The sequence below is a fragment of the Buteo buteo genome, chromosome Z (genome assembly GCF_964188355.1).
Source record: "Buteo buteo chromosome Z, bButBut1.hap1.1, whole genome shotgun sequence".
Classification (NCBI taxonomy): domain Eukaryota; kingdom Metazoa; phylum Chordata; class Aves; order Accipitriformes; family Accipitridae; genus Buteo; species Buteo buteo.
In genome coordinates, this window is record NC_134204.1 from 22,741,135 (window position 1) to 22,768,653 (window position 27,519).

General features: G+C 42.2%; 3 protein-coding genes across 10 annotated transcripts in view; 2 read left to right on the top strand and 1 right to left on the bottom strand.

The window, feature by feature from the left end:
* KIF2A (kinesin family member 2A) overlaps positions 1-12,142 on the top strand; it is a 60,592-nt gene extending 48,450 nt beyond the window's left edge. For 3 of the 4 annotated variants that reach the window (XM_075019785.1, XM_075019786.1, XM_075019787.1), the window contains exons 16-20: positions 686-753; positions 3,748-3,898; positions 5,891-5,992; positions 8,305-8,440; positions 10,348-12,142. In XM_075019785.1, the coding sequence (XP_074875886.1) occupies positions 686-753; positions 3,748-3,898; positions 5,891-5,992; positions 8,305-8,440; positions 10,348-10,433 (543 nt within the window). In that variant the 3' untranslated portion in view covers positions 10,434-12,142. Of the gene's footprint in view, positions 1-685; positions 754-2,484; positions 2,599-3,747; positions 3,899-5,890; positions 5,993-8,304; positions 8,441-10,347 lie in introns of all 4 variants that reach the window. The other variant, XM_075019788.1, reaches the window with a different exon arrangement.
* Positions 12,143-13,788: 1,646 nt separating this feature from the next.
* DIMT1 (DIM1 rRNA methyltransferase and ribosome maturation factor) lies at positions 13,789-19,817 on the bottom strand. Its single transcript, XM_075019792.1, has 12 exons — positions 19,659-19,817; positions 19,455-19,528; positions 18,917-19,003; positions 18,470-18,531; positions 18,267-18,360; positions 18,129-18,178; positions 17,114-17,237; positions 16,910-17,002; positions 16,055-16,119; positions 15,670-15,733; positions 15,049-15,155; positions 13,789-14,302 (listed from the first exon to the last, which is right to left on the bottom strand). Exons 1-12 carry the CDS (start codon positions 19,717-19,719, stop codon positions 14,260-14,262), a joined length of 924 nt encoding a protein of 307 aa, XP_074875893.1. The 5' UTR covers positions 19,720-19,817; the 3' UTR covers positions 13,789-14,259.
* A 1,750-nt stretch (positions 19,818-21,567) lies between these two features.
* The window catches only part of IPO11 (importin 11), a 106,543-nt gene continuing 100,591 nt past the window's right edge, over positions 21,568-27,519 (top strand). For 2 of the 5 annotated variants that reach the window (XM_075019779.1, XM_075019784.1), the window contains exon 1: positions 21,568-21,643. The gene's annotated coding sequence lies outside the window, so the exon portion shown is untranslated. The other 3 variants (XM_075019783.1, XM_075019781.1, XM_075019782.1) reach the window with 3 other exon arrangements.

Sequence of the window (27,519 nt, forward strand, 5' to 3'; positions counted from 1 at the left end):
TATGACTAGGCTCTGTTTCATTCTAAAGAAATCCAGAGACATACAGTCAGCGTAAATAGGTTTTGAATTTTGTTAGCCATTGCAGTCTTACTGAAATTCTTGGCCTTAAATAGTTTCAAAAAACATTTAAAGTTGAGAAGAAAAAAATTCTTTACTTAGGAAAACAGTTAAACAGATGCTTATCTGTAATATTATTAAGTACAGTTTTGGACTGTGGCCAAAATAGATCTCTCAAATCAGTATACAGTCTGCTTGAATGGAGAACAGCCTACAAACAGATATATATATATTTTTATATATATATAATTCTGGTAATTTTTTGCAGGATATATTAGACTTACTTTCTACTGAGTTGTGTATTTTCCCTTTTTGAGGAGTCTTTATTTTTTCAGTTCGGGTTTGGCATTTACATATTATGTTACCAAGACAGTGAGATCGGGGAAGTTGACTGAATTTCTATGAATTCTTAATGTTCCAGGTATGGTTAAAAAAATTAAATTGAAGCTTTGACGTGACATCTGTCTCCTTGAGATGTCATTGTATAAGGACAGCTGTAAATAGTAGACAGTTTTTGTAGATGATCTCTAATGAAACTGGAGATTAAAAAAAAATACAGTTAATTTGAATTCATCTACCCTTTCATCTGTACAAAGTGACTTATTAATGTGTGGCTTGTTTTCTCCAGATTGCTACCATTTCTCCAGGCATGGCATCATGTGAAAACACTCTAAATACGCTGAGATATGCAAATAGGTATGGAAAATGTTATTGCTTATAGCTATACTGGCTGTTGATCACTGACATTTGGAATAGCGTTGTTCCGTGATGTATAATTATTTTAGCTACTTGAATAATTTCATTGTACTTGCATTTCTTAACAAGATTAAAACCAAATTACTGATCCAGGCTCACATTTAATTTAAATTGTCACTTTTTAGAGCCATTACAATAGAATCAATAGAAACTGCATTTAAGCCATTATCCAGAGATGGATAATGTAGATTGCCAGGAATGTGGGAGATGCCACTATTAGTCTTGCCCCTGCTCTGGAGGCACCATTTCTTGCATTAGGGATAGTCGGTATTCATGGTGATTCCCTGGTGTGTTAGCTGAAATACCTTTTTGCAATGTGGTTTGGTTTTTTTTCCATCACCTGGATGGAATTGCATGGAGTTGCCAGTCTGTTTCATACATACATATGAAATTTTACACTTCCTAACCTCAGGGAAATATCTGAGACCCTTAAGTAAAGAGTCAGTTAATCCAACAGTGACTCTGTCATCAGTGTAGAGAAATTAGCACCTCCAGAGGCTGATGAAGTGCTTCTGAGACCTGTACTGCTCCCTGAAACTGTTCGTCTCTCTCCAGTGAGTGTGAAAGGAGCCTTCCCCTGCTGCAGTTCTCCTTCATTTAATGTCTGAGGAGATGGGGTGATCAGGTTCTGTGTGTCCTTGCAGTCAGACCTGCGACCCAGAGACGCCCCCACGCTTTGCTGCAAGTAAAGGAGGCAAAGACGCCTCCGGGCCATGGGAAACCCTGTTTTTGCTAGAAGAGGCTACCATCTAGTGGCCTGCTTGCCCCAGTGAAGGATAGGGCAGAACCCTGACTACTCCTGCTTGGCTGGGCACCCGGCCAGTCACTAATTGGGCACACAGGACTGCTAGGAAGGCTTACCACCCACTCCTCTCGATATCCAAACATCTCTGCGTCTGGATCAAGGGAGCTAGTAGCAAATCTGCCTGGCTTGGACCAGTCTGTGTGATTTCCTTCCTGGTGAGGAGGCATCTACTCCCCTGCTTACAGTAACATAATGAAGTTGCACATTCATAGAGGCTTGTTGGATCTTTAACCCCTTATAGAATACATGTTGCTGAAGTGACTCCAGAAAAAGACACTGCAAAACTAATTACACACCTATTTCTAGTATACTAAATAGTTGCGCTGAAACTGTTTCTTCCCCTTGGTGTTAAATTTGTACACTGTTATGGAGTAAATGCCTGTCACTGTAAAGTTGCTTCATGTGTTTTGTGCAGTATTTTTGTTTTTTCGAGCAATATAGCTTTTTCGTAGTACAATTAGTTTTTAGGTGCTGGACACCAATGTGTGTGGAGTGTAAGATGGGGCAGAATAGAATTTAAAGTTTAGTAGCTGTAATGGTTTGATATTTTAAAAGGAGCCATTTAGTGGAATACTGAATGTAGAGCAAATTTTATTAACTGCACCAACTGAAATTTGGAATTACCCTTCTGAAAACACTGCTGTTATAGTCCCCTGAAAATTAGCAGCACTGGTTTTGTTCAATGTTGTTAGGGATCTGTAACTCTGTTTGCAGAAGGTTTAAATATGTTGGCACACTTGCATTTTAATACAAAAATAATTTTATCGTTAAACTATTAAAGAAGTATGCTAAACAAAGAGTTGTCATTGTAACTGTGTTTATGAGAACATTTTCTTTTAATTTGCTGCTGTATTTTGCTGCTGCAGAGTAAAGGAATTTGGAATTAGTCCTTCGGACATTCCCTTCTCACAGGGTAGTGGCAGTCGCTCTGATCTCTCTCCTTCCTATGAGTATGACGACTTTTCTCCTTCAATCACCAGGTCTACTTCATTCTATACATGGAATCTTTATTTTTAAGTTTTCTTTTTGGCTATGTAATTTTACAGACCAACCTTTCATTAGTACCCTTGCCTTGAGTCACACATATTTTGTTTTTATTTTGTTTTTATTTTATTTGGCAGGTGATGGTTCTGCATGATCTGCAATCATCTTCCCAGTATTTTGTTCACCCTCCTGAAACATCCACACTCTGTATCCAGGCTTGCTAGTTTCCTTCATACATTTTAAAACAAAATGGTGATGTCACCTTTGTACATTTAGTGGACCAAATCTGACAAGTCTGTGCTTAGGCTAATCTGAATATCTCAATCAAAAAAGAAAACAATTTTCATACATACATGTTTTTAAAACTTTTCATCACTCTGAAGAGGAATGAAAAACAGTTTCCATTGTAGTAAATAAGTGCTACTTGAAAAAATGTTTTTCCTTTTAAAAAAATGAAGAGTATTTTCTAAAACTTGTTATACTTGCAGACTTTGATGTGTCTGTTTCATAAATTTGCTTTTAAATAGGCTTTTTTTTTTGACAGAATCAGTATCAATCTTTTAAACTATTTTCATGCTGCAGGACCCTAAAATTTTAGTAAGATATTTTCACCTTTGAAATTTTTTTAATTAATGGATCTAGTCATTCTCTGAGATACTTGGTTTCTGAAGAAAATAATAATTTGCACTCTTGGTGGATTTGCTTATAACAGCTAATGGGGCACTGATTGACTAAGTTTTTTAAAGCACAATTGTGTGCACAGAAGAAGAAAGATGGTCAGGTTTAGTGTGCTGAATGAACTTTACTTTCAAGTCTTACTCATGTTTAAGGAGTTAATATTGAGGGTTTGGAGATTTTTGCCCTCTTAACTGTTAATGAGTAGTAAGTTTTCAATCAGAAAATGCCTCTTGCTGGAAGATGGACTGTAATCCACCTTCAGGTAGTTGAAATTCAATGGTCCATGCTTTCCAGGAGTTGGACTAATGTCTTTTTGTCACTGAAAGTACATTAAATTTGTGAAGCTGACATCATCATCCTTGTTAAATGAATTAATTGTGCATAAACCCATAGAGCTTTATTTTTGGTTGTGACTCTTTTGCATGGGAAGTTTACTAATTTACAAATGAAACATTTTCTGCTTGTAGGGTGAAGGAGCTGACAGTCGATCCTAATGCCGCAGGAGATACCCGTCCCATTATACACCATGCTCCCAATCAGATGGATGACTTGGACACACAGTGGGGTATGGGGAGCTCTCCTCAGAGGGATGATCTCAAACTGCTTTGTGAACAAAATGTGAGTGGTTTACAGCATTACATGGAAAGAGATGATGATAAATACAGTGGCAGAACAAATCCAGAGTAATGTGTATTATAGCCTGTTAGCAAGATCAAGTAAATACAGCCTGTCTCTTCACCTTTTCACTTTATGGTATTATGTTCATTCCCATACAAAAAAAACCCCAAACCCCCAAACCAAAAACATTTCTCGAAGGGTGAGAGGAGAATGTTCTACTTTTCTTTATCTTCCTTGCTGATCAGGGCTTTTAATGTCCAGGCAGGGTCCGCTCTAGGTTCTGGCGTTCTTTAGTGTGCATTTTTTTCAGTATAACTTCATCTTTTTGTAGGCAGTTAGAAGTATCCTGGGACATTCATCTGTTTTATTTAACACTCCTGTGGTTTTGAGCATTATTTTCCCTGCATGCAATACCCATTTCAAGTGAGTTTGTCTTTCTCTGCATTTAGAAATCTGGCTACGGATTGTTCCTCTTCCTGACATCCTGATTTTCATGGGGCGAAACCCCAGCGCACTGTTTGGGAGAGAACCATGTCATGTTCCCAGCATGTTTCCCTGGGCTCCAGGAGTGGGGAGCTCAGAGGCATCTTCTAAAGCACATTTTCACCTCATTGCTGATTATCAGCTCTAGTCCTGGTTCCTTACATGTTCAACAGGGATTAAAACTCAATTTGTGAAAATGCTGATGAAAGAAAAGAGAAATCCTTACTATCCTAGGACTCTATTTTATAAGAACATGCTAGTGATTCCTAGAGCTTCGCACTAGACAGTCCTTCCAGCCAGGTATCCTTTCATATCATAATTTTTCATTGTTCATGCTTAATCATAAATTAAGCTTTATAATATGTTTTTAAAAAGATTTCAAGGCATCGTATAAGGAACTATGCTGCCTTGCTAAAGCATTAATTACAACCTATGTAGCACTTTCCCCTTTGATTGTTAACTATTCATTTCTAAAGAAGCCCCATTTGCCCTAGTTTGTAAATCCAGGTTGTACATTCTTCTAATGTATTAATCACTAGGTACATTTGAGATTTCTCACTTTACATTTATTCCACTTTTTTTCCAAAGCATTAATTTAATTTTCATTTCCTGAAATGTTTTGAATGTAATTGCTGTTCCCTTTATTTGAAAATTGTTGTTTGTCTGTTGTGATATGCATAACGAAAAGTCCTGACAGAAAACCAGAGTTTTCTGTAGGCATTAAAACCTACTAGAAATAAGCATTCTTCCCTTGTGACTTCCTTTTTCCACTATTTTAACTTACTTTTTTAATGTGGAGTATTCTGTTTTCTGGTATTCACTAGAATTAGTGGCTGGAAATTCTTAGTGAATATGAATTAAATTTAACTCTGTGAACATTTTGAATTTACTGCCCTCTCCACTCATTTCTGGAGATTTTCTTGTTAGAAGTATTAAATTCTATTTTTGAAAGTGTGTGAGCCAACACAGGCGGGAGACAGGAACAACCACAAAACCACAGAAGAAATGCAAAGCATAAATTTATTTTCATTATCTCGCGAGCCAGGGGATCCCTGAAGCAGCACCCGGGCAGAGGCACACGAGTGGGAACGCAGGGACTGTGGAGCTCGGTCCTGGCTACGAGATCTCTGAACCTTCTGCTTCTGCCTGTTTTTCAAGCGTTCGTGCAGGCATAGTTGACCACTGTGCTTTAATCTTTCCCACAGCAGGGCAGGAGTCTCAAGAAAGTTCGATAGGGTGCCTCTGAGTCTATCACAGGCCTATGTTATCTAAACAGAGGTGTTCTACCTGTCAAGCAGACAAGACTAAACAACAGTTAGTATGATATATGTTTTCAACAGCTCAGCTGCAAGTGACTTGGTGGGGTTTACAATCCTCCTCGCCAGTCTTCCGTTATTTTCCTACAGACAGGTTCTGCCTTCTGCATATTTCTTTTCGTGTTCTGTGGTAAGATGAGTATTCTGTAGCCACAGTTCTTTCCAGACTAACAAGCTTAACTATTGTTTTTAGGAAGAAGAAGTTTCTCCGCAGTTGTTTACTTTCCATGAAGCTGTGTCACAAATTGTAGAAATGGAGGAGCAAGTAGTAGAAGACCACAGGGCTGTCTTCCAGGTAAAAGATGGAGCTCTGCTTTCTTTTATCCTAATCCAGGAATTCAGGTTTTCCCAATGAAAGTGCATACTCCTGAAGATGTAGGATATCATCTGGTCATTCAGCTGCTGTCAGAGATTTCTAAATTGTTTTATTACGCTGAGCCCGTTGTAGCAAACAAATAGGGGCAGATCCTATAACCACTAATCTTTGTCCTCATGATGAAAGAGAAGCATATTTTTGTATCATCCCAGAAATTTAGTAAAATTTTCCTTTTCTTCTCAACAAACATTCCTAAATAGACTGTTCATCCAAAGAAGAGTTGCTGTTTTCTTTTTATTATTTTTACTATTCACTATATTTTCTCTTGTAGTCCTTTTCCAGCACTAGTCACTGTGTGTTTTTTCTACTTGCAGGGAGTTTATTCAGATTGGCCTTGAAATTTTCAATTTCACTGTCAATATTCCTATGCCAGAGCTAGCAATTAATAGCAGTGTCTCTAACAGCACCGTTTCTGCTTCGTCATTTCACTCTAAGACACTGCAATACTCCCTCCAAGTATCTCATCTGAGTATCCTTTTGTAACATCTCCCTCTGAGATACTGAGATCCAGAAGAGACACGTATATTTCTAACTGCCTGTTTGCTTCCTTTTTGCAGATACAGAAAGGTTTTCACTTGCTATTAGTCAGGATCTTTGGAAGGAATACTGCCCGTGCAGTGTAATGCTGGTCAGCGCCACAGAGCCTTTTGCATTCAGAAAATAAATTGTAGTAATAAGTATGAGTTACTAGTTTTCAGAAGGAAATGTGAGTTGCTTGTTGTTCATAAGCATAGAGTCTTTAGGCAGGCTGTCTGTTTGACACATCTGCTGCAAGAGAACAGCAGAGCATTAAACCTGTGGGGAATACACACATCTCCTCGATTTAGGTATCTAACTTAGTGGAACATTGATGTGTGTTCATAATACAGTAGGATGTTAAATAACACATTTTACAACAGATGTAGAGATTTAGTTATTATGAAACATTAGCCCTGAAGTAAAACATGCAGAAGTGTGAAAGTCATATGCCATATGCCGTAGCTGTGTCCTAATGCTTGCGACTTCTGGAGAGACAAGCTCCATTAGTTTAAGATTCTGCTTCTGTGTGTCCATCTGGCCTTCTGCTGGAGATTACTGCTCCTCCCAGCAGTCACTGGAAGGAAAAGTGTCCAAGCCTCATCTCCTTTTGTTTGCAGCATGGCTTGTTAGTTTATGCCGTGGGTGGAGGTGGGCTGCAGCAATACAAAATCTACCAGCTGTACTAGGCAGAAGTTGTCTTCTGTCAGCTTTCTCCTGGGAGCTACTGATACAAAACATCCTTTCCTTACAAAAATGTCTAAAATAGATCAATGGAATGAACTGTGCTCTAGAGCTGTTGGTCTTCCTTTCTCTCATGGATGTATGAGTTTACCTTCTATGAGATGAATCCTGTCCCAATGTGAGCTCCATCTGTCCTGCAAGCCAAAAAACATACATGGGGTTTGCACTATGCTTTCAATATTACTTGGGCTACTGAGCACAGAGGGTAAGGCTCAGTTTTAGTATTTCAGGCCCAGCATGCCTAAAACTGTCAGCTGCTTTCTTTTTTTAATCAAAGCATTTCCAATGGGATCAGTTCTCCTGATCACAGCTTTGCATAGTTCTGTAAGCTTTAAGCTCCTGGTTGCACTCTTCTTTGCTGCAAGACTTTTTTTTTTCCTCTGTTTTTGTAATATTTGGAGTGCAAAGATGCTGAAGAGCTGCTCTAACCAGTCTTCACTGTACTCTTATCTATCTGGGGAGTTAACTCATGCAATAGTGAGCTTAAAATAGCTCTTCTTTTATACAGCTTCTCTCAAAACTGGTTTTGATTATGGACAGAATTATCTTGGCTCCTTGACTGTAGTAATGACACTACGATTATAGTCAGTGGTAACCTGCCCATCCTTAAAATTGAAGCCTGACTTCAAAGTTTGATACCTGCCTAAGGGGACATAACTGTGACAAAGTTCTGTTCTCTGAGTTTCTTAGCTTTACAACCAACTAATGTTCTGAATTTGAAGAGAACTGGGGTAGCTGGGGTCTACCTGCTGCTGGTGTGACAACTGGAATTGAGAAACAATGTAGAAAACGTACAATTTTGCTGAATTAGGAATAAGTTTTCATTTTAGGATTGAAACCTGTTATATTGAGGTGACTAGACAGTAAAAGTGCAGTCATCTTGAGAAAAGGTCTAATTCACCTCTTTGTCTGAAAACCTGTCTTGAAACTTTCCCAATGTATTTATTTAGGTTTATTTAACTTTCATCTAGGAATCTATTAGATGGCTGGAGGATGAAAAAGCTCTTCTTGATATGACAGAAGAAGTGGACTATGATGTGGATGCTTACGCTACCCAACTTGAAGCAATTCTAGACCACAAAATTGATGTTCTGACTGAACTTAGAGGTAGATGGCTTTTAATCACTTTCGTGTGCATTGTTAGCAGTGTGTTTTCATGGACGCTTGCAGTAATAATGAGGAGAAAAAAGGAGTGTGGTTATATTTTAGTCTTTTTCTCCCTTATGATGCCCTGCATGTGGTTATGTTTTAGTCTTTTTGTCCCTTATGATGCCCTGCAATGTCCTGTGGAAGGAACATTTATTCTGCTGCCTAAGAACAAGTTCACATCTGTGGTCAGTTTGTCCTGGTTTAAAGGAAAAATCTCTGCTTTACCTCCAGGAAGTATAAATGTTGATCCTGCAACTTCCCTTTTCTTTTCTATTGTTCCAAAACAATAAAGGAAAGAAAAAGAAAATCCAAACAAACTGTACAAAAAAAGAAGGTAATGCAATGAGGAAAAAGTAGTAGGAACTCCCAGTTCCTGCTTTGTTGCATTTTGTAGTGTAGCAGGGAGCCTGCTTGTTTTTTTTAAGACTGTGCTTAAGAGCGGCGTCCAGCTCCGAGTAGCTTGGTTGTTAGCTTACTTTTTCTTCAGCAGCCTTTCTGTCTGAATTTTGTCAGCCTCTCTTTGTTGAAAAACAAACTGCAGATAATTCTTAGTGCACAAAACTGATTCTTCCACTTGTCTTCTAAAATCAGCTTGTCAGGTAGGTACCTCATGGAGATGAATTTTTCATTTTAATTTCTGTAACTATTTGGACTCCAGGAAGGATGCTATACTGGTAAAAATTCAAGTGTGGGGTTGGACACTGAGGGGTGGGGGGTTTATCTGTGTTAGAAAAATCTTACTTTTTACTTGGCCTGAGTATCTGCTGTAAGTTAGAAGAATACATCAAGCAAATCAGATGTGGCCTGCTTGCCTTGGAAGCATGCATTGGCACCAGTATACTTTAGCAAAGAATAGCAGGTACATTACTTTACTTCTTATGGGTGATGGCTTCCTCTTCAGAAGACAATTTGAGACGCCAGCAGTGAAAAAACATAGTTTAGGTGACTCCCTGTTCTTCGAAAACTTATTAAGACACTGCTTTTGAAACAAGGTACCAGAGGTAAAGGCTAGCTAAGAGACCTTTGCATCTTTACAGGCAGCATGATACATGTATAGCTTTACAGGAAGGAAGGACTATTAAGTCAAAAATTCTTTCTCCCAGTAATTCTTTCTCTCTGTGTTCTGCTCATGGCACGTAACAGTTACTGATTATGTCAGCTTTTATTTGTCCCTCTGGGACTGACATATTTATGTTGTTGGTTTGGCTTCCTTCTTCCCATTCTTGGGCATATTACTGGGGAATGGAGTGGGACAGGAACAGAAATATGAAAGGAAGCTACACTTCCTTTCTCAGATTTCTCCCATTCTTGTTACAGTTATGATGAAGCAAATGAATGATGCATTTACCTATTCACTGTGAACAATTACCAAAGTTTAATCACAAACGCTTTTCACATTCATAGATAAACAGGGGGGAGTAGAATTTACTCTTGCCGAGTTTTAGAATGTACAGAAGTGACTGGTTGTATGGTAAATACAATTTTGCATGCCTCTAAGGATGGTTTGGGAAGTGCTGGGAGGGAAAAAGATGTATGTCGTGTGTATCCGCCTATACTCTGTAAGTTAGAAGCAGAATTTAAGTGTGAAGAGGTTACATGCTGGGAATGCAATTGTGCAGTTTCCAAACCTATCCTGCCTAGAGACAGGGGTAGCATCTAGGAATGGACTAAGTTGCTAAGCAACTTGTTTGTATGGCGAGTATTGAATTTAAGCTTATCTCAATCCTCTTGTAGCTTGTAGCGTCAGCTGTTTTTGTGGAGGAATGTTCTTTGTTGTGCATTAGGATGTGGAGTATCAGGGCTTAGTTTCAAGATCTGTGTTGAGCACAGGCACATCAGTACTCATTCTCTCTTTTTCATTAAAGATAAAGTGAAATCTTTCCGGGCAGCTCTACAAGAGGAAGAACAAGCCAGTAAGCAGATCAACCCGAAAAGACCACGTGCCCTTTGAAATGGGCCTTTGCTGTTAAAGGAGTCCACGAACCCCTACTGCTGTAGCACACATTTGTTAGAAAACCCAGTGGCCGTTAGAACTCAACTACTTGAAAGTGTAAAAACGTTAGAAATGTCTGTGGAAATGTCCTGTTTCTTATTCACCTGAATGACATTTTCAGTTTTGTGTGAAATGCTCCTATGATGTCTACAAAATGCTTCTAGACCAGACAGCACAGCCATGCAGGGGTCAGATCTGTGAAGCACTTTGTTTAAAATATTTCATTTATTCAAATGGTGAATTTTACATTTGGAAATATTTGCCATGTTTTACATAATGAAGTAAAGCTGTGGCCATTAAAAAGTCACAGTATTTCCTTTTGACTATGTTCCATTTTGTTACAAAGACCAGCTGTGCAGTTTTAAATTGTGCTTGTGTGCATGCACACCGCACTAGTGGTTGTACGTAACTTCTACAGACAGCTGTGCTTACCTCTTCCCATTCTGTGCCTTGATGAAGGCTACTTAACCCTAAATATACTTTCTGAAGCACAGCCTTAATAAACAACATTCCTTATTTGTCAGTATGAATTACCTTTAGCGTGTGTACATTTTTAATGTGCTTTGAGACTTTTTTTATTTGGTGGCTAGTTCCATTTCACAGGATGTGCCATATCATTTGAACAGGAACTGCAAGAGCTGTTTAGAGTGGACAAACAGCTGAACATTCCATCCTTCTTGTAAAAATCTGGAATTTAGATTTATCTGAATTCCATAAAGAATGGGTATATTAATTCTAACATTTTTCTCTGTAATAAACAAACCACAGAGAAAAAAAACCCACAAAAATATAAATTAGTTGATGTATAATAAAGAGTAATGTTCAAGTACTGAGGAGAGTTGTATCTTAGGCTAATGCAGATACACAGTATGTGGTATGGTGTGATAATGCTGTCAGAGTAAAGGTACAATCTGACTTCTGTGTATGGATAGGATAACTGTGGAAGTTCAGGGATCCAGCTAAATACATACATATTGGCCTTTCACATACTGTTAAAATTTGGCTTTTGATGCATGACAAACTTACATGTACATTAACCGTAGTTTGCAGGTAGTTTGAGTAGCTCTGTTGCTTTAAAAAAAAGTAGCTAATACCTATTTTTCCCTTTGTACAGTGCCAGCAGCTGAAAAGTGCGGTGAAACTGCATCATTTGAGGATTTTGCACAATACCTCTACCTAGCGCTAACAAAAATCCCATAAGTACCTGAATTCTCACAAATGGCGCCATGTGTATCAGCACTTTTTAGGTGGTGGCACTCAAGTTTATTTTTGCAAGTCAGTATCCAAAAAAGATTGACCTTTCATGTAAGAACTTCTTGTCAAATGAAGAATTGTAGACCTCTCTAGGAGTTCTCCCTGTTTCCAGCAGACTCTGCCTTGGAGCTGCATAAAAATTACTTTGGGGATAAAAGCCTGGTTGTTTGTGCCAGGCCTGGAATAAAGGGAAGGAAATGAAAAGAGAGTTAAATGAGCCAGGAATTCTTGTAGTGTTTAATGTTTGTATCTATCTCCCGTAGAAAGGTAGGCCACGGGAAGCTCTTGTCGCATCATGGTTAAAAATAATTAAAAAAAACAACAACAAAAAAAAACCTGTGTGTAAACATGAAAACTGAAACAACAATGTAGATTTTGCATAATGTGTTTAATAAATTAAGCTATTAAATGAATTACAGGTGAGAATTTACTTCTGTGAAAGTTCTATTGTGCTTTGGGCAGGGTTTCACTTTGTAAACACCTCAGAGTTACACTTTGAAAAGGCCTGATTTCAGAATGAGTATTTACCTCTGGAACTAACTCTTCTGTACAAATTTGTCATACATGATGAAGTTCCCCAGTGCACTGTCCTGACTTTAGTCTTGCAGCATGTCTCAAAAGAAACATCACGCATCTTTCTCAGCATTTGTTAAGAATGTCATCCATCACAGTTAAAAGCAAAAACCAATGAAATAGAAGGCAGCAGCTTTTGTTAGCAGGTGACAGCATGGGTTATCATATCATACTAGAGGGCTTCTTTGAAACTGCTCTAGAGAAATCTTGCTTTCTAAAAAGCCTCTGAAGATTGAGACATCCTACATGAGAAACAGTGGCTTTCCTACTATTCTTCCATGCAGGCCTAGAGCCACAAGCAGGCTGTGGTTTACAGTGGGTACCAAAGAGGATAGGAAGGGCAGAGGCAGTTACGATTTCAGCAGCTTTTTACTAAGCCGTGTAAGTGACATGTGTCCTCTCAGGTAGCAGATGCAAGCTCAAATTGTGTCTACTGTGGGGGACTGTTCAGAGAGTCTTTGTAACAGAGCCTGCTGTAAAGGTCAGATGTACACTGATGCTGAAGTAGTCAGAATCAAGATAAACTGATACGGCTGGTTACGGCACTTGAATTCCTGTAGCCTATTGCTGTGATGGACTGGTATTACTTGAACACAACTCGGACAAGCTTATCTTGATTCCTGTCCTGTAAAACGAAAACATTTAGGAAGCGTGACACAAATCTCCAGCACTTGTTCCTTCTGAGCATATTGCTGTGGGTACCTACCTCACTCATAAATTGGTTCTGTATGAAGTGAAGTGGCATTAGAATCAATAAATTACAAAATAAATGAGCAATTCAGTTTTCCAAGACAACTTCTCAGGATGCCTGCACATTCAAGTGCGTATTTCTGTACATGCTTCCAAGTCAATGACTTTTAAAGAACTGACATTGCATGTGTATAAAATGAAGTTACATCTTAGTTTTCGCTAATTTGCCTCTTCTCCACTTACTGCAGTCTTATACGCTATACATGAAAAACTGATGTACAATAGTTAATACACAGTCACACCTTCACCCTTGCATGATGCTACAGAGTTAATAGTCCAAAGTGGATTTTTCTTTTGACAGCTGCTATGCACTTAATGCAGACTTCCTTGGGAAAACTTTGCCTTGTCCTTAATAACAAATACATATAATCCAAACTATATTAAGACACTTCAGTAAGTCTTTCTGCCAGGACACAGGCATGCATTGCTTTAAGACTCACTGAAAGCTCAGCGGCTTGAATTCACACTTGACAAAATCTGCCTTCTGTCTGTGCATATGAGCACTGGTTCTTTGGTAGTTCTCTGCTGGTTCCTACAGCAGTCTGATGGCAGTAAGTAGGCGGTAAAGGAGATGACACTGGTAGTTTCAGGTACCTCAATAATATTATTGTAAATGATACCAAGCCTACAAGATAAATGCTCTTGTTTCTGAGAAACAGTTACCGGGATTTCTCCAAGAGTACTAACAGACCTGTAATGTGGGTAGCTACCAGAGAACGAATGGAAGAGACAGGCATTCCAAATCAAAACAAAGAGTTTAAATACACCTTAAAACAAACAAAAAAATCCCTAACAAATGGAATGAATGCAACTCTGGTTTTGTTGCCCAGACCAGGCTTACAGGTTGTACTGTTGAGGACTGTGCAAGAATATACTGAGATGAAGTCCATGATCAGAGAATGCAGATTTCAGTTACGGCAGCATCAATCCATGTTATCTGATGTAGTTAAAAATATGCTGTCATGTGGGACTCCAGCACTTCGCTTCAGTCATGAAAGAATTTATCGCTGTTAAAATACAGAGCACCAGCTTCTTGCCTACTACCTGTGATAAAATTACACGTAAGGCTTTAATAAGAACCAGAGTGTGCGCACTCTATTCTTAGTTCATGGCTTTTGTGAGAAGAGCTTGTCCTGTTGCAGTCACTCTGGCTTAGGTAAGAATTCTGTGACAAAATACAGAACATCTTTTATTCTTCTAGTAGAATCTATGAGAAATGGATGCCTTCTGAATTGAAGCCATGCAGCAGTCTGAAAGAGCAAAATATTTATGTTACAATTTCTACTTCAGCTTAAGGTATTTCTAAGATTTGCTGGCTGGCAAAGGACATAGGAAAATAGCATGAAAGCTGCCATCACTGTTCAACTGCCATAAAGAATTGTTACAAATCTTAAACTAGAAGTTATTAGCAAATTTGCCATTTTAGAGATGCAGGTGTATTTTCAGTGCTGTTAGCTATATTGCATGCTACCAGGTTTATTACATTTCCTTAAAAGAGCAGTAGCTGTATTAACTATCACACTGAGAAACAACTAGGAATTTTTATCTTAAATTACAAGAGGATTCATGTTGCCACTTAAATTAACTGACCAGAAGTAAGAGCAGAATGTAGCAGTTAGTTAATTATTCAAATTTCCAAATTACGCTATAGATTATGTCCTAATCCTCAAGACAGAGAAGGGCTATGTAAATCTCCAGGGAAATTATAAGAACCAATTCCATTATTAAAGCCATTTTTAGAGGAGACATAGAAGGGTTTAGTACACAAATACCAGAAATAGAGATCTTTAGCTAGTTGCTTCTCAATACTGTAACCAGTTAAAATATATATAGGGGTTAAGTGTTTGTTCATGTTCAGGACTGGAAGCAAGGAGTGTCTGGTATTGAGAGGAAAACGTGAGTTAGTACTATTCCTGTGTAACCCAATACTAATCTGTGCTACACAGGCACAGATACAGATAGAATTTGAAGAAGCTTAAAGAGGAAAAAAAAATACCTAATGAAATCATCTATATCCATTGAACGGGCTCGTTTTTCAGAGTAACCTGTATTTTTTAGGACCATCTGTATTTTCTCTGCCATTTTGAAGTTTTCAGGTATTTCCTGTCAATGGAAAATAGGATACAAATTCATTTTCTATTCATAACATAGAAAAACATTCACTGAAATAATCTATTATTTTCCTGCTTTTAGAATAGTTTTTGTTCCAAGTGATAGAAATAAGTTGCATTTTTTCTTGTATGTATTATCGTATTCTTCTATTCTTGTATCTGGATTTTTATACCTCAGCTCATTCACTATAAATGAATCACAACAGTATTGCTAAGCAGGCACAAAGAGTTTTCTTACTAGATTCTTACTAGATTAGTAAAAGTCCTTGAGACATGTACAGCCAATATGTTAATAACATACTCAGCTTTCAGCTTTTTCACTGTAATTTAGTGACCTTTTTAAATTTTTCTCTAAGAGAAGAGCTAAGTTCCTCCCTCCCTCCAACTCTCTTGGACAAACTCTTAACATGTTAAACTTTTCAATGTTAATTTTTCACTCTTACAAAAGTCAGTATGTAGGTCACAGTAGACAAAAAGAGTATTTAATATATTAAAAACGAACTTACTGTATTATGTAAGGAACAATGAATTCGGTAATTATGATCCAGCAACTGCTCTACAGCACTTGACCTAAAAGAAATACAAGTCTAGAATGAAAATTGAGCTTTAACTAGTTGTTTGGTTTTTTTTTTTCTTTTTTACTTGATTGGTTGTAAACCTTTCCTATAAAAAACTGTAACAACTACACAGAGCTGTTCTTTTTTAACAGCTGCCTAGTTTTCTTCTAAAAGAAAAAGTTTGTGACCTCAGTATAAATTTTCCATCATTGGTTTATCCCCGACTATGCTGGCATGCATATAAATAACACTGCTACGCCTTTACACAAAATAAATGGTTAACTGGATGGGGTCTCAAACTTTGAAAAGATTGCGTTCAATAGAAGTTACTTACTTAAATGCTGCAGAGAGTGTCTTGTTTTTCCTAACAAAGGCTATCCTTACCAGACCATCCCACTCCTGAAATTAAAAATTGCAGAATTTACAGAAGGGAACATACAACATACAGCTACTACAAACAAGAACAGCCACTACTGGCAGTTTCACAATAATATCGACACAAAGAGAAATCTTTCAGGAAAATAATCTCTCTCAACAATATAAAACCAGTTGTGTCTTGGACAAAGCAATACAAATAGAGGAGAAAATACTTCACCCACAAAACCCTTTGAATTGTCCTTTTTCGTGGCTAGGCACTGTTGGCCAAGATCTTATGTGCTGACAAGGGAGACAGATACTTGAAGAAAATCCAGCTGACCTTGGTCAAGGCTTGAAATGGTCTTGAAGACCAAAGCATTTTAAAAATGAACTTTAAGAAGACTACCCTGTAACATCTGTCTTCTGAGATAATACACACTCATCTGAAGATAAAGACTTCTCATAGCTACTCCTTTAATCATAAGCAACAAAGTCATCAGCCCAGACAGGTCTCTGGGAGATAAAAACCATGATGAAAGGGAAGGGACATCATTACTAGCAACTCTCCAACTGATAATGGAGGTGGCACCTCAGTCTTGTCAGAAACACTGTAAACAAAACTACCAAAACTGATGGTGGCACGTTCAGGTAACATCCTAATGCAAGCCTGATCAATACAGGAATAAGTATTTTGGAATTACGTAAATGCCAATGAATAGCTGGTACTTAGTAGTGAAAACAGCACATGGAACTGAGTAATAAGTGAAGAGAAAAATGAAATTAAGTGCTATCACTAGTATGTTATATTGTTATTAGAGTATACGATGCTTACCTGGAAGTTGATAGGTGGTGGTGGGTTCTTTGGTTCTATTCGGACAACACTGGATTCAACTTTGGGAGGAGGCCTGAAGTTGTTCTTTCCAACCTGTTAGTCAGGGGAAGTCAGGCAGCTGTATGAATAAGCAGCAAGTCCTCACATTTCTAGAAACGTTCTTTTATCTTTGATAGCTCTGTTAGCTAACGCATAATGATCTACCTTCATCAGATGGTCCACTCGAGCTAATAACTGAGTATTAATGGAGAGTCTGCAGTACAGTTTAGTTCCTGGTTTTGCAACCAAACGAAGTGCAAATTCCCTTTGAAACATGAGTATCGCACACCTGAGAATAACAGAAATCAGGAAATGAATTCTAAGTAATCAACTTTTACGTCAAAAGCCAACTAACACACTTAGAAAACACAGGATTTGCCCCAGTGCTTAGAAGCAATAACGGTTTGTCATAAACAAACTCTGCCTTAATTAGTTCAGAGTGCGTTAAAAAACACCAAAACACAAAACTTGGTGAAACAATCTAAATCTCCTTATAGTTCAGAGTGCGTTAAGAACCACCAAAACACAAAACTCGGTGAGACGATCTAAATCTCCTTAAAGCTACAACAGAATTTGATTCTTTATACTGCTAAATGGATCAGGATCAGAAAGACGGAGGCTACTCTGAGTTTTATGCCTGACTGTAACAAATCATATTGAATAATTCTACGATGAGTCTTTGAAATCCAAACTCCAAAATCTGACCGACCAGTAATGTCACTAACACTTGCCCTTCAGTGAGAGAAATCAAGAACTGCTGACATGTTGAACAACACGCAGAAGTACCTGCACAGTTACATTTTTAGAGCAGGCAACAGGAAGTGTCTTGGCTTCGATCCTGCCCTTTCCACCCTTTCTTTCTCAGGTAGGAAGGCATCTGAAATGCTACGATGCCCTGCTTATCGCTGGAGTAACAGTTATAATACTAGTGTAAAGAGGTGCAACTGCTGTTTTCATCAGCTGGACTCACTGATGTCAAGACTAAATCTTCTGCTCACACTTAATACATCGACATAAACTAATTCCCAGGCACTGGCTGTTCTCATATTACACAGAAATCTTGGTGCGGCTGTGATCCATCAAACCGGTATTTTAAGAACTAAAAAAATTTGATTTGGGAATATTTTTTAATTTTTTTTTTTTTCTATCGAGTAATACAGAGCTCTGTTCTTCCACATACCTGAAAAAAGGTCTATGAAGCAACAGCTTGAAAACAAAAGGTGAAGAAATCTGAGGAAAAGAGCGATAGCATTATTAAAATTTCTGGGCAATTACCATTTAAAGAGGAAAAAGTTTTGCCATGTTGTTTAGCCCATACCTGGTAAGGCAAGTTAGCCACACATGCATCAAAGAATGGTAACTCTGTTTTCAAGACATCTCCAACCTTGATTTCAAGTTTGTTTGCCAGACACCTGGGGGAAGATACACTGTGGTTATCCTCAGAGAAGCATGTTGCCAAAGTTTTTGCCAAAGCCAGCTCCACTGCTTTAAGTGCTCGCTATTTCCACAGTTGATACTTACGTGCCCTGGACTCTCTTCTGAAGTTCCCCAACAAGCCTAGGGTCAATTTCACAAGCAATAACCTGAAAACAAAGTACGTATTTGCAACTTTATACAACTCCTCCTAACTGGGATTAAAATTTCAATTGCTAAAACCCTTTGTATCTATTGCTACAGGGCATTTAAATAATTTTTAAAAATCCCCTATTAGGCTACGCACCTTCCTCCCTTCCTCCAAACATGCAAGCCTTACCACATAAATGGGTAACAGCAACACAGTTTGATAAAACCATGCAAGATTTACGTGAGCAGCTAAAACCTCATTGGAATTATGCAAATGTTAAGAAAAAATATCCACAGAGTAATTCTGCTTATTTGAATCAAAAAGATGAAGATCCTTCTGTTTGCTATAGCCTAAGCCACAATGTGGTTACAGCTTGGGGGGTGGGGTGGGAAATTCGCACTTACTTTTTTTACTTTCTCTAACATTTTTACCGTCATGTTCCCGGTTCCCGGGCCTACTTCCAGAATGACATCGGTGCGTCGCAGGGCAGCCTAAGAACACACGGCGCTTCGGTTATTATTCTACAACCGATTTCAAGCAACCATTTGATTTTAAAACGAAAGGCATGTGCAGCTCAGGAACGAGCCGAAATCAGCCGGCAGAGGAGCGCGAACGTCGTTTAGAAAGGGACGAGGGGAAAACGCTGAGAACGAGAATGTCTTAAAGCTAGTCTACGAGAGGCCTTTGTTCCGAGGGTTGAAAAACAGGCATGCGGCCACCTTAAAAAAAAGAGGAAAATGGGGGGGAAAAAAAAAAAAAGGCAAGCAGTACCAAGGCCAGGAGGACACACTACCGAAGGAAGGTGCCCCCAGAGCCGCAGAACGGCCGGAGTCAGGCCCGAGGGCCGTGCCTCAGGACACGCTGCCCCGGGGAACTGGGGTCCGGCCCGCCCCGGCCCGCGGCCGCCCCCCGCCCCGCTCCCCGCTCCCCCGCCCCGGCCACCTTCTCGATGATGCTGTTGACGACGAGAGGGTTCTTCAGGATGTGCTGGCCGGCCCCGGTGTTGAAGCGGATGCCTAGGGCAGAGAGCGGCGTCACGCCAAGCTGCAAGCGCACCCCGCCGAAACGGGCTCCTCTGCCCACCGCCCGGGGCCGCTCCCAGCACGGCGGCGTGCGTCCCCCTCCCTCCGCCCGGCCCCCACTCACCGGTAGCGCGGCCCTCCCGGCCCTCCTGCCGCGGCCGCTTCCCCGCCCGCGCCTTGGGCATGGCGGCCGCCGCCCGGCCGCGGCCCCGCTCCCCGCGCACGTGCCGCGCGGCACTACCGCTCCCCAGCAGGCCCGGCGCCGCCGGCGCGTCACGGCGGGCGGGGCGGGGCGGGGCGCGTCACGGCGGGGCGGGGCGGTCGGCGTGAGGCGAGGGGCGCCATCTTGCCGAGGGCAGCGGGAGCTTCCCGCCCGAACCGAGCTGGGGGCTCTCGGCGGCGCGGCAGGGCGCGGGGCGCCAGAGCTGCTTTTGCTCTGAGCAGCTGAGGGAGAACAGCTCCTCCGGGGCGGGGGGGGGTCGGCGGGCAGAGCCCCGGCGCCTGGGAAGCTGGGTGTGCCTTCCTGCGTCAAAGAGGGGAGTCGGTTGCGCCGGCCGTGGCGGCGCGGCTTTCGGGGGGGAGCGGTGTGAACGAGGGGCGGTGACGCCCGTGGCGGGCACCTGGAGGCGGGAGAGCCGGTCCCCGGGAGAGGGGCGCTCGTGCGCGTTCAGCGTCAGGCCGCTGTGCCCCGGCCGCTGGGACCGCTCCTTCCCCCCGCCAGTGCCGGAGGGACCTGCCATCTGACAGCGGCCGCGGGCCTTGCGCTTCGACCTTCAACAATAAACGGTTTAAAAGGCGAGTCCCGGCAGCTTCCGCTGCTCAGACAGCAGAGCTCTCTCCCTCCCTCCCTCTCCGAGGCACAAAGGCCTTCTCAGCTCCCGCCCCGCGACGCCGGCGTGTGGCGTAATCGCGCTCTGACGCCGGCGCCCGGGAGGGGCGGGCCCGCCCCGCGCCGCCCCGCGCCGCCCCGCGCCGCCCCGCGCCGCCCCGCGCCGCCCCGCCCCCGCCGTCACGGGGGAAGGGCGGGGCTCCCCGACGGCGAGGGGGGGAGGAGGAGGGGCCGGCTGCGGGCCCGCCCCTCGCGGGGAAGCCGCCGACGTCAGGCGGCGCCCGGCGCCCCACCCCCTTGCAGTGGGAGGGGAGGCGCTGCGGCCGCTGCGGCCCCGCCCGCCGCCCCACTGCCGCGCCGCGGGGAGGGCCGGCCGCCCGCCCGTCGCCGGGCGTTGACGTCAGGGCGGCGCGCCGTGGGAGGCGGGGTGCCGCAGCGGCTGGCGGTGGCTCGTGGCGCGAGCTTCGGAAGAGGCGCGGGGTCCCGCGCGCCAGGCCCCGTCCCGCGCGCGGCGCCGGGAGCCGCCAGCGGTGAGCCGCGCGCGGGGTCGTCGTCGTCGTCGGCCCCGCCCCGCCCCCCCCCTCCCCGCCGTCGGCGGGGCCGGGGGGGGGGGGGGCGGCGGCAGCAGCGAGGTGCCGCCCCGGCGTGGCGGGCGGCCTCCCGGCTCGCTCGGCGTGGCGGGCGGGCGGGTGGCGCGGCGCGGAGGCGGGCCGCCGGGGCGGGTTGGGCCGCGGGGACGGAACGGCGGCCGCGGCGTAGGGCTCGGCGGTCCCGGGGGAAGGAGCCGCGGGGCCGCAGCGCCGCGGGCGGTGCCGCTCTTCGTCGGCCGCGCCGGCTGCCGCTGCAGCGCCCGGGTGCCCGCTTGCCCGGCCCGGTGCCGCGCCGGTGCAGCCCGGCGTCGGCGTCGTGTGTCACCTTCCGGGCTGGCCGCTGCAGGCCGCCGGGGGCGAGGCGGCTCAGCCTGACGTTCCGTGTGGCTGGGCGGCGGCGGGCTGCCTTCCCGGAGTCGGAAGCCGCGAGCCGCTGCCCGGCGCCTGGGAGCTGCGCCCCGGCTTCTCCTCCTCCTCGGAGTTTTCCGCCGGGGTAGAGTCCGACCGGCGGGCGTCGAAAGAGGACGGGGCGTTAAGCTTGCCGGCACGAGCTGTTTTTCGTAGGGAAGGGCGAGCGCTGGCCCTTGTTAAAGGTGGTTCTTTCCTTCCTGCAGGTTGCGGAGCAGCCGTTGGAGTTTTACGGTGAAACACGTTCTTCCCTAAATCACAGGCAGGGTCAGTGCAGCAGTGGTGAGTCGTTTCTTCAGTTCGTTACCGTAGCAGACGACAGCGTGTGTAAAATGTGAGAGCGACGCCCTAAACACGGTACTGGTGCTGCTTCCAACCTCTGCTTCTATGTCCCTTGCTTCTCGTGTCTCATCGATGCAGTGACGTCTGTAAACGTACTTGCCGCGGCGTTCAAATTAGTGTTCGTAGCACGCGAGAACCACCTCGGTCTTCGCAAATAGCATGTTCACTATGGCTTTTGGTTTCTTGAAACTTCAACGCCTGGGGTTTTTTCGTGAGAACTACCTCCGTCTTCACAAGTAGCGTGTTCCCTATGGGTTTTGGTTTCTTGAAACTTCAACACCAGTTTTTCTTCATCACGCTCAGCTTTTCTTTTCTCATTCCTTCATTCTACCCTTCTGTGGATGGGTATGTATAAATGACATAACAAAGGTTTTTGTTAGCTGAGTTTTATATGTAAAACTTTAAAACTGTATCGTCAGAAGCAAGTTTTGACTGCGGCTAAACTGAAATGGTTTCAAGACATTTCAGAGCATGAGGGCAGACTGAAACTTGCTTTTCTGTTTCAGCTGCTGCACGCTAGTTTGTTGTAAAGTGTTCTGTCGTACCTTTTGGAAAATCTGTTAAAATGAGGTGAACTGGGAAGAAGGCAAAGGGGTGAGATTGGTCATCCTATAAGCTTACTGTTAAACATCAGAAATACTCCGTTGTCTCTGTGTATCTGTTCGGCTTTTTCTCTGTCATCAATACTGAACCCTTGACAGTTTCTTGTAAGTTACATCCCACAAATCCTTGGAATAGTCCCACTCATTTTTATTTTTTTTTACTGCCTGTTTTTTCTGTTAGGAGTTTTTGGTCAGTCTGGTGCGTTCCCTTTAACCTGAAAGGCCATTCCTCTCCTCAAGATTTTCAGTGTAATCTGACTGACTTCCCTTAATATTATTGTCAGGTTTGCTCACTGTTGTCCTTTATTCCTGTGTTCCTCCTTGATCTTTGTTCTCTTATACCTTGTGTCTTCTGCATGCTGACTTTTTTCAGACCTAGGTTTTAGTTTCACTGTCGTGTTTTTGTAAAAATAGATTTGCAGAAGTTCTATTCCTCTATTTCTGTCAGTATGGGGAAAAACCCCCCCTGTAACTCTTTCCTACTTAGACATTTTTATTTGTTGTCTTTACTGTCGCTTCAGTTGGGCAGAGTGTAGACAGCCTTGTTCATTTAGGTAAAGAAAAATTAATCTCTTGGTTTTGATACATCTTGGTAATGCCTAATGTTAGTTAGTCTTTATAGTGACTGTGGTCACTAGCGTAGTTGTTAGTGGTTGTAAGTTGTGCCTTCAATAGCCAGGACGGGATGATTGATACAGGTACTATAATGTTAGAAAAGAGACTCATGGGAAAGTTTATAGAAGGCTGGAGAGAGATTGGTTTAAGTACCAACTGCTCCTGAAATTGATGATATCCTTAAAGGCATTGCTAACATATCATATCAACGTCACTGCAAATGCTAGCTTTCATGTTACGCGTTGCAGAAGGTGACCCGTAAGTGGTTCTTGTGACTTTTCCGTATGGAAACTTTGTTTTTCCTGTTTTTGTTAAAACAAATGTGCTGGAAAAGACAGTCTTGCGTTTCTACTTGAACCTCCCAAGCTGCAGTTTGTAGCTTTTTAGTTATTTATTAGTCATATAATCTGCTGACAAGAAGTGTTTGGCTCTGTCCTCATTGTAAGCACCCTTCAGGAGGTTAGTTGCAAGTGACTACGGAGTCTTCCCTTAGCTTTCACATTACTAAACAAGTCCTCAACCTCGTCCTCGTGGGTAATTTGCTTTAGGCCCCAGACCATCTTGGTAGCTCTGGCCTCTCTCCAGTTTCTTCACTCACTTCTTGAGCTGGGGAGAGGGAGAACTATGATGACAAAACTGAAGGCTGTATTCTAGAAGCAGCCTCAGGTACTGCTGAGTAAAGGAGGTTAATGACATCCCTAGAGCTGCTTGCCTTGTTCCTCTTAAAGTAGCCCAGTATGTATTTGTGTTGTTATCAGTGAGAATGCAGTGGTTTTTAGGTGATATATTTACCATTTTGTCTCCTTCTGACTTCATAGAAGCTTAACTGAATCCATTCTTGCACCTCATTACAGTGGAAAAGAATTTATTGAATTCTTAACAAAAGGTAACAAAAAATTGTATTCGATTAATTGCTTGGATATAAGTGAGCTGTTACACTGTGTCCTCTGAAGTCCAGAAAAAATGCAGTGTGGAGGTGTTTACTGATGAAATCCTTTGGGTTGTTCCCTTGCAGATGTATAGCAGTCCTTGATTTATTTTCATAGCTGACATGTGATTTTAAAATTTGGTTGTATTTCAGTGTTATGGGAAAAGTACCTGGATACTCTTTTGCCTGTATCAAAAGGATTTACTACTCAGGAAAAACATTAAACCAGCACGGCAGAACATTTAAGAGACTTGGCATACTCTCTAAAGTAAACTGTGTATGCAGATACTTCCTTAGAAAGGGAATCGAAGAGTAGAACAGAAGTGAGTCTTGGATTTTGGCCAGTGAAAGGAGATGAAGGCATTCATGAGTGGGAATGGAAGTGCAGGATGTTGGATGGTAACCATGAGGAAATGGTGTTGGTACCTGTGGTTTCTGAAGATGCCATCTCATTGTGCTGAGCCGTGGCATTTGATGTGTTGCTTATCTTTGGTGGTGTAACAGAGTTTTGTTTTTTTCCTGTCAACTGAGACTTGAGAATATGCTGTTGTCTCAGTTCTGTGCACGTTCAGGGGGATCTTGGAGAGCAGCTTTTCCTTGTTGTGTGTGATTAGGCTCTTTTCCCTCATACAAGAAGAAATTTGGGCATGGGAATAGAGCCATGCTTGGTTTTGCAGCTGACAGTTGAACATTTTCTAATGGAAAGACTTTCTTTCCTTTCCTCCTCCACCTGATGTGTGCTACCTAGTTATGATAGCAATGAGCATGAACCCCAGAAAAGCAGCAGAAAGCAAGCAACATTCCTGAAATTGCTCAGTGTTTATTGTGAAGACACAGTCTGAGATTAGTAAGTAAAGACAGGAAACGCTAACCTTACCTGATGATCGGCCTTGGAAATTCTGGCTGTTGTAACTCAAAGTGCAGACCTGCCTTCCTTCTAAGAAAGTGTTGCTCATAACATTAACAGATTCTATCAGCATTTCTATACATGCCTTATGGCTGTGAAGGTACCCAAAAGATGGCAGCTATTTAATACTCATGTCCTCCGTTTCATCTCTAGGACAGTCTTGTAGAACTTGTTCAACAGTGAGTTAAGCTCTAGAAGTACCCAGCAGACTGTGGAGAGAATTCTTGTCCCTGTGATGTAACCCATCTATGGTGTAACCCATGTCCCTCTGCCTTTGCTGTGCAACAGCAAAGCCTGATGTGTAAGAGGTGAAAATTGTCTTTATGCTTCAATATTAGAGGCAATATTCATGGGCCTTTGCTGTTCTGTGGGATCTAAGAGCATCTGTATGTCCTCTGCATAAATTATCTGAAGAGGCCCTGATGCATCAGATAAAAAAAAAAGAAAAAAAAAAAAGAAAAAAAAAAAGAAAAAAAGAGGGTAGTGGGGGGTGGGGGGGTGGTCACAACAAATTAAAATTGGAGAGATCTGGGTTTAAAATCGTAAAGTACAGCTGTGTTCTGTCTGCTGGAATTGATTTCACAAAGGCATCTGTACACAGCAGTAATTAAAACTGTGTTTTGGGAGGATCCCATTAACATGAGGTATGAGCTGAAGCCCTCATTAAGTCAGTCATCTTTACAGAGTGCCTGCAGAGGTTAAGTTCCTAGTAGAAATCCTGTTGGTGAGAAGGGAATGTAAGGAGAGACTTTGTCAGAGTTGAAATTGCCTGTTAGGACCTGAGTCTGTAATGACTTGACACAGTTGGAAGTCCCGTATTCCTCCTCCTCCCCATAGCCACTTCTGGTGTCTGTGGAACAGTGTGTTCAGATGGCTTGACTTTTTGGCTTGTTTTTTTTGGTTCCCTGAGTGCCCCCGGCCCTTTGGCCTTTTGGGGGCAATCATGAAGTTGGCTTTGTCATAATCTGTAAGTTTGTTCTGAGTTTAGATTTTAAGACAGAAACAAAAGATTGATTAGATTAGATTTTATCTTCAATTTTGTTATTTTGCTTGTGACAGACACATTCAATGTTGTGTGCAGACTGTTGTTTACATGGGGTCAAAAAGCAACTGTGCAAATTCATGGAAGACTAAATCTGTCAAGAGCTATTAAATTTAAATTCCCTGCCTCTTACTAGGAAATCCTTGAACCACAGTTTTCTGGAGGATGGGATAGCATTATTCAGAAATACCACTGGAAGATTGTTCTGACCTGGGCATCTACTATAGTTTTTGACAGAGACAGAACACTGGGTTAAATGAATTTTTGTTCTGACCTGCTAAGGTTGGTTTGATTCTTCTTGGTGTTTTGGAGCAGGCAGTTGCTCCAGTTTTTAAACAAAAATAAAAACCTTTTGAAGAATGAGAAGCATTAATAAAAAAGAAGCTTTGCGAATATTTCTCTTTTTTTGGTGGTTGTTAACTTTCAATCTGCCAGCTAATTATTTTGTAAATTTTGTAACTGTACTAACTTCAAAAAGTAAGCCTTCCGATAAGAAATGTTCTAGGTGAAGTATATGAATTTTTAGTACAAAGACTGTTCCCTTGGGGGGAAACACTCCTTTTCTGCATCAGATTTGAATGGAGCTGAGAAATAATTTAATTTTGCTGACATGATCTAAGTTTTGTAGTGCAAAATCAATTGTTACATGAATGCTCTATAACCCATTTTTTTCCTCTCAAACGAACATGTCCTTGCAATGAATCTTTAGCAAATATCTGGGTATGTGCTGCAGATTCACTGTTGCTACATGTGCAGTTTTCCGATGTGTCCTGGTTTCAGCTGGGATAGAGTTAACTGTCTTCCTAGTAGCTGGTACAGTGCTATGTTTTGAGTTCAGTATGTGAAGAATGTTGATAACACTGATGTTTTCAGTTGTTGCTCAGTGGTGTTTAGTCTAAAGTCAAGGATTTTTCAGCTTCTCATGCCCAGCCAGCGAGAAAGCTGGAGGGACACAAGAAGTTGGCACAGGACACAGCCAGGGCACCTGACCCAAACTGGCCAACGGGGTATTCCATACCATGGGACGTCCCATCTAGTATAGGAACTGGGAAGGGGGGGCAGGAAATCGCCGCTCGGGGACTGGCTGGGTGTCGATCAACAGGTGGTGAGCAATTGCACTGTGCATCATTTGTACATTCCTATCCTTTTATTATTGCTGTTGTCATTTTATTAGTGTGATCATTATCATTATTAGTTTCTTCTTTTCTGTTCTATTAAACCGTTCTTATCTCAACCCACAAGTTTTACTTCTTTTCCTGATTTTCTCCCCCATCCCACTGGATGGGGGGGGAGTGAGTGAGCGACTGCGTGGTGCTTAGTTGCTGGCTGGGGTTAAACCACGACACTATGGCAGCTCATTATTTGGAGAACACTGCTCAGCAAAAGGCTTAAAATCAGCTTCTCTGAATTTGAGGAAGTTACTTACCATTTTGTTTATACACACATGCTCTGCCAACTTTCAGAAATTCTCTCTCTTTGGTTTTCATATGATAATCAAACTGATTGTACGCTATTTTTTAGTTGAGTAGGCGCTTCAGAATTACACGTTTTCAGGTCTTGTTTGATAGTGTAAGATAAGACTATTTCTTTTGAAAGTAATTTGACTTTTGAATGGAAATAAATGAAATCACTTCATAACATGAAGTGTAGTTTTGATATTGCAGGAATTGAGCTATGATATTCTCCTTACTTCAAGCTCTACACCTACTTCTTTTATGTTTT

Coding starts and splice junctions, on each gene's coding strand:
- DIMT1 (XM_075019792.1), bottom strand. CDS start 19,719: ATGCCCAAGGCGCGGGCGGGGAAGCGGCCGCGGCAGGAGGGCCGGGAG. Junction 18,361..18,469: donor CAGAAGAGAGTCCAGGGCAC/GTAAGTATCAAC, acceptor ATCTTCCCCCAG/GTGTCTGGCAAACAAACTTG. Junction 16,120..16,909: donor CACCACCTATCAACTTCCAG/GTAAGCATCGTA, acceptor TTTTAATTTCAG/GAGTGGGATGGTCTGGTAAG.